At 46.9% G+C, this 4,309-nt stretch overlaps 1 protein-coding gene across 1 annotated transcript; it reads left to right on the top strand.

Moving 5' to 3' along the window:
* The first annotated feature begins 370 nt into the window (after positions 1–370).
* Positions 371–2,797, top strand: LOC129717215 (uncharacterized). Its single transcript, XM_055667069.1, has one exon. The coding sequence runs from the start codon at positions 371–373 to the stop codon at positions 2,795–2,797; it is 2,427 nt and encodes an 808-aa protein (XP_055523044.1).
* Positions 2,798–4,309: the final 1,512 nt, after the last annotated feature.

Raw genomic sequence — 4,309 nt, 5'->3', positions numbered from 1 at the left:
GAACAGTTTTCAGGACAGTTTCCTGAAGCGGCGATTGCGGTTAGCGAAAGGCACTACGTAGATGATTACTACGACAGCGTGGACACAGTAGAAGAAGCGATGCAGCGAGCCAAAGAAGTGAAATATATTCACTCTCAAGGAGGCTTCCATATCAGGAACTGGGTTACGAGCTCCCATGAATTTCTCGAAGCGATGGGCGAGCGGAGTTCATTTCAACCGGGACAAGAGTGCGGAGTATGAGCGCGTGCTGGGTATTCTTCGATAGCCGGTTGAGGATTCATTTTGTTTCGCTCCCGTGTCTACTGCAGCGTTTCGGTCAGTTTTAGATGGCGACGAACGCCCAACGAAACGGAGTGTCCTTAGCTTCGTAATGGCACAATTTGATCCAACGGGACTCATCTCTCCAATAACTGTGCGCGGAAAGATGCTGATCCAAGATCTCTGGCGTACCGGTTGTGACTGGGATACGAAAATTGATGCGGAATCGTTCGATAAATGGCGTCGGTTGACTGGTATGATGCGAAACATCAAATCCTTCAAGATATCGCGGAGTTATTTTGGAGACGCTAAATCGACAGAGATACAGGAGTTAGAGCTGCAAATTATGGCAGACGCAAGCGAGAAAGCATATGGATGTGTGGCATACTTTCGGGCAGTCGTAAGAGGTGAAGTGCGGTGCGCACTGGTTATGAGCCGTTCTAAAGTGGCCCCGCTGAAACAGGTATCCATTCCCCGTCTTGAGCTCCTGGTAGCAGTTCTTGCTGCACGACTGTCGAGAACTGTTATCGAGAACCACAGCCTAGTCGTCGGCCGAGTGGTATTCTGGGTGGATGCTAGTGTGGTGCTCTCGTGGATTCGCTCCGATCAACGCCGATATAAACAATTCGTCGGATTCAGGATCGGCGAAATTCTCAGGCTAACGAAATTGACTGATTGGCGCTGGGTGCCTACCAGGATGAACGTAGCGGATCAGCTAACGAAGTGGGGCAAAGATCCAGAAATGCATCCTGGAAGTGCGTGGGTTCGTGGGCCCTCCTTTCTATACGAAAATGAGGAGAAGTGGCCGAAGAAAGAATTACCCCCCTCAAATACGACGGGAGAGCTACGCATTCATCTGTTGTTGCACAATGTGAAGGTACAGACGATTCTCATAGACGCGGGGCGCATTTCCAAATGGACCGTGCTCGTGCGAACGATGGCGTGCGTTTTTCGGTTTATCTCGAACTGTAGACGAAAGTGCAAAGGACTGCCGATTAAAACGCTGAAACCGACGAATCTGCAAGCAAAGATGTTGAAGCAGAATGCGGTAGTTTGTACTATTGTTCCATTGCAGCAAAAAGAGTATGATATGGTCGAAAAATGTCTGCTGCGTATGGCTCAGGCAGAGAGTTTTATTGATGAACTAAAGTTGTTGAAACGGAACGAAAACCGCCCAGTAAGTCAGTGGCTCGAAATCGATAAATCTAGTCCTCTTAGAAAGCTCACACCGTTAATCGATGAGGCTGGCTTGATTCGTATGGAGGGACGATGTGCGCAGGCCGAGGATCTTCCATTCGATCTTCGATTTCCTGTCATTTTACCGGATGATTCCAGGATCACCAATCTGATTGTCCAGCACGTTCACGAAAAGTGTGGCCATGGATACAGACAAACGGTAAAGAACAAACTGAGACAACTGTTTCATATCATTCATATGGACGCAGTGGTAAAAAAGGTATCATCGGCTTGCATGTGGTGTAAGGTTAATCGCAATCGTCCGCGAGTTCCCCGAGAAGCACCGTTGCCGGTGCAACGTTTAACACCAAGTCTTCGTCCATTTAGCTTTGTTGGAGTAGACTACATGGGACCGTTCGAAGTGACCGTGGGACGCAGAAGGGAGAAACGGTGGATAGCACTATTCACCTGCCTGGTTACGCGGGCGGTGCACCTTGAGGTCGTGCATGGACTGACAACACAATCGTGCTTGATGGCGATAAATCGTTTCATTGGACGACGAGATTGGCCAATAGAGTTTCTGTCGGATAACGGGACCAATTTCCAAGGGGCAAGCAAAGAGCTGGCGGCACTCATTAAGGACATCGAGTTTGATTGTGCGGACGAGTACACAAATGCTAAAACGAAAAGGACGTTCAATCCTCCCGCTTCACCCCACATGGGAGGTGTGTGGGAACGCTTAGTCCGCTCGGTAAAGGAGGCACTGAAATCGTTACATGATGGCAGGCGACTTACGGATGAAATCCTTCAGACGGTGATTGTGGAAGCCGAGGACATGATAAACTCCCGACCTCTCGCATATACGTCTCAGGAGTCTGAGGAAGCAGAAGCTTTGACTCCAAACCATTTCTTGCGTGGCCCCCCCTCGAGGCGACAAGACGTAGGTATTCCGCCGGCAAATCCTAGTGAAGCTCTGCGGGATGCGTACAAACGATCACAACAGTTGGCTGGTAAGATGTGGCAGCGTTGGATTAGAGAATACGTCCCCACTCTGAACCAACGCACCAAATGGTTTGGTGAAACGAAACCGTTGAAGGCGGGTGACCTGGTCTACATCGTCGAGGGAAACAACCGGAAGTGTTGGGTTAGAGGAATAGTAGAGGAGCCTATCATATCCAGAGATGGTCGCATTCGACAAGCATGGGTGCGTACGCGAACTAAGCGCTACAAGCGTGCAGTAGCGAACTTGGCTGTGCTGGAGTTAGAAGTAGGTAACACCGAACCGAAAGTAACTTCCGGACCTGGGTTACGGGTCGGGGAATATGTTGGGAACACTGCCAACCTGCTACCAAGCGATGCGTAAAATACCACAGGGATCGAGGTGACATGAAGGAACGTCAAGGTAGTAGAGTAAATAAATATCGAAGTTGTCATAGAGAGATAACAGGAAGGAGAAAAAAAAGTAAAGGTTAAAGCGAAAGATTGTTTAATAAAGTTAAGATAAATTCAGTTGAAAAGCGAAGTGTTTGTTGGAAAAATTCTAATAAAGTAAGGAAGCGGAGTCAGTGCAGGTTGTTTCTGGCAGGCACCTATCGATTAATAGTTGAAAATCAACAAACAACTCTAGTGGACGGAAGGACTGTCTGAGACGATTCGAGAATTAAAGTCGAGAGACATTAAGACTGTGGAATATTCGGACAGAGCACAATTAAAATCCGTACGAACTACAACTACATCGAAAGTTAGGTTAGCACGAGTACAGTCAGTAGGACGAAAACGTGTAACGCTAATCGGTGGTCAATTTAACATCAAATTAAACAATCATAAATCAAGAGTATTTGGAAGAGTTAAAAATACACGAAACACTAATTCGTCGATTGTCAAGGAGGTTTCATTGTTCGGTCCGAACAACCTGTATTGTCTAAACATAAAGAACTTTATTTTTTCTTGTTGGTAATACTCGAACAGAAAGAAAAGACCGGTTTATAAATGAAAGATTAATTTAATCTGTATCTTGGAGCGGTTGAAAATGAACTAACTATTCCTGGGTGAAAATTCTTGCTTTTATACCCTCCCAGGATGTTTATATGTTACCAAAGTAACGATGCTTATGTACAACAGTAGAAGCCGTCAGCCTGGTTGTTATTTACGAGATATCCTTGACAACTCCGATCCTGGCTTTGGTAAAACAACGGGTTGCTGTTTTCACACCCCCTCTCAATCCGACATGCCTAGGTTTGACGTCAGTAACTTGAAACGGGTGCCTTCCAGCGGTTTCGTAAATAGATCCGCCAATTGGTCATGGGTTCCGATTGACTCGATATGCAGGGTTCCACTTGCCACTAGACCCCGGATGAAGTGATGTTTCACGTCGATGTGCTTCGTCCTCTTACTCTCCAGGTTCTTGGCCATGCAAACGCATCCATGATTGTCCTCATATATTGTCACAGGTTTTGCAGTCATATGAAGATCTTCCAGGACCCCGCTGATCCACACAGCCTCGGTTGCTGCAGCGCTGAGAGCGACGTATTCAGTTTCGCTTGATGATAGCGACACGGAACCAGCATTAGGTCCTCCAGTTGGCAGTTGAATACCTTTTACCATCGGAGTTCTAGTCGGATTGCATTCACTCATGCCAAAACTATCAAGAACCTTCATGATGCTGGCTGCTTGCGACAGTTTCAAATACCCCTTAGTATGGTTGTAGTTGATGCGCATTCCAAGAGAATGTCGCAGTTCGCCACAATTCGTCATGGCAAATACGGATGACAGGTTTTTTTTCAGTTGGATGATGGAAGCCAATTTTCGTCCCGCAATCAGAAGATCATCAACGTACAGGATAATAAACAGCTCGTCCTTGTCACGGTATCTGACA

This window comes from Wyeomyia smithii, chromosome 1 (assembly GCF_029784165.1).
Source record: "Wyeomyia smithii strain HCP4-BCI-WySm-NY-G18 chromosome 1, ASM2978416v1, whole genome shotgun sequence".
Classification (NCBI taxonomy): domain Eukaryota; kingdom Metazoa; phylum Arthropoda; class Insecta; order Diptera; family Culicidae; genus Wyeomyia; species Wyeomyia smithii.
The sequence above is the reverse complement of the archived record's forward strand: the minus strand, read 5'-3'. Positions and strand labels throughout refer to the sequence as shown.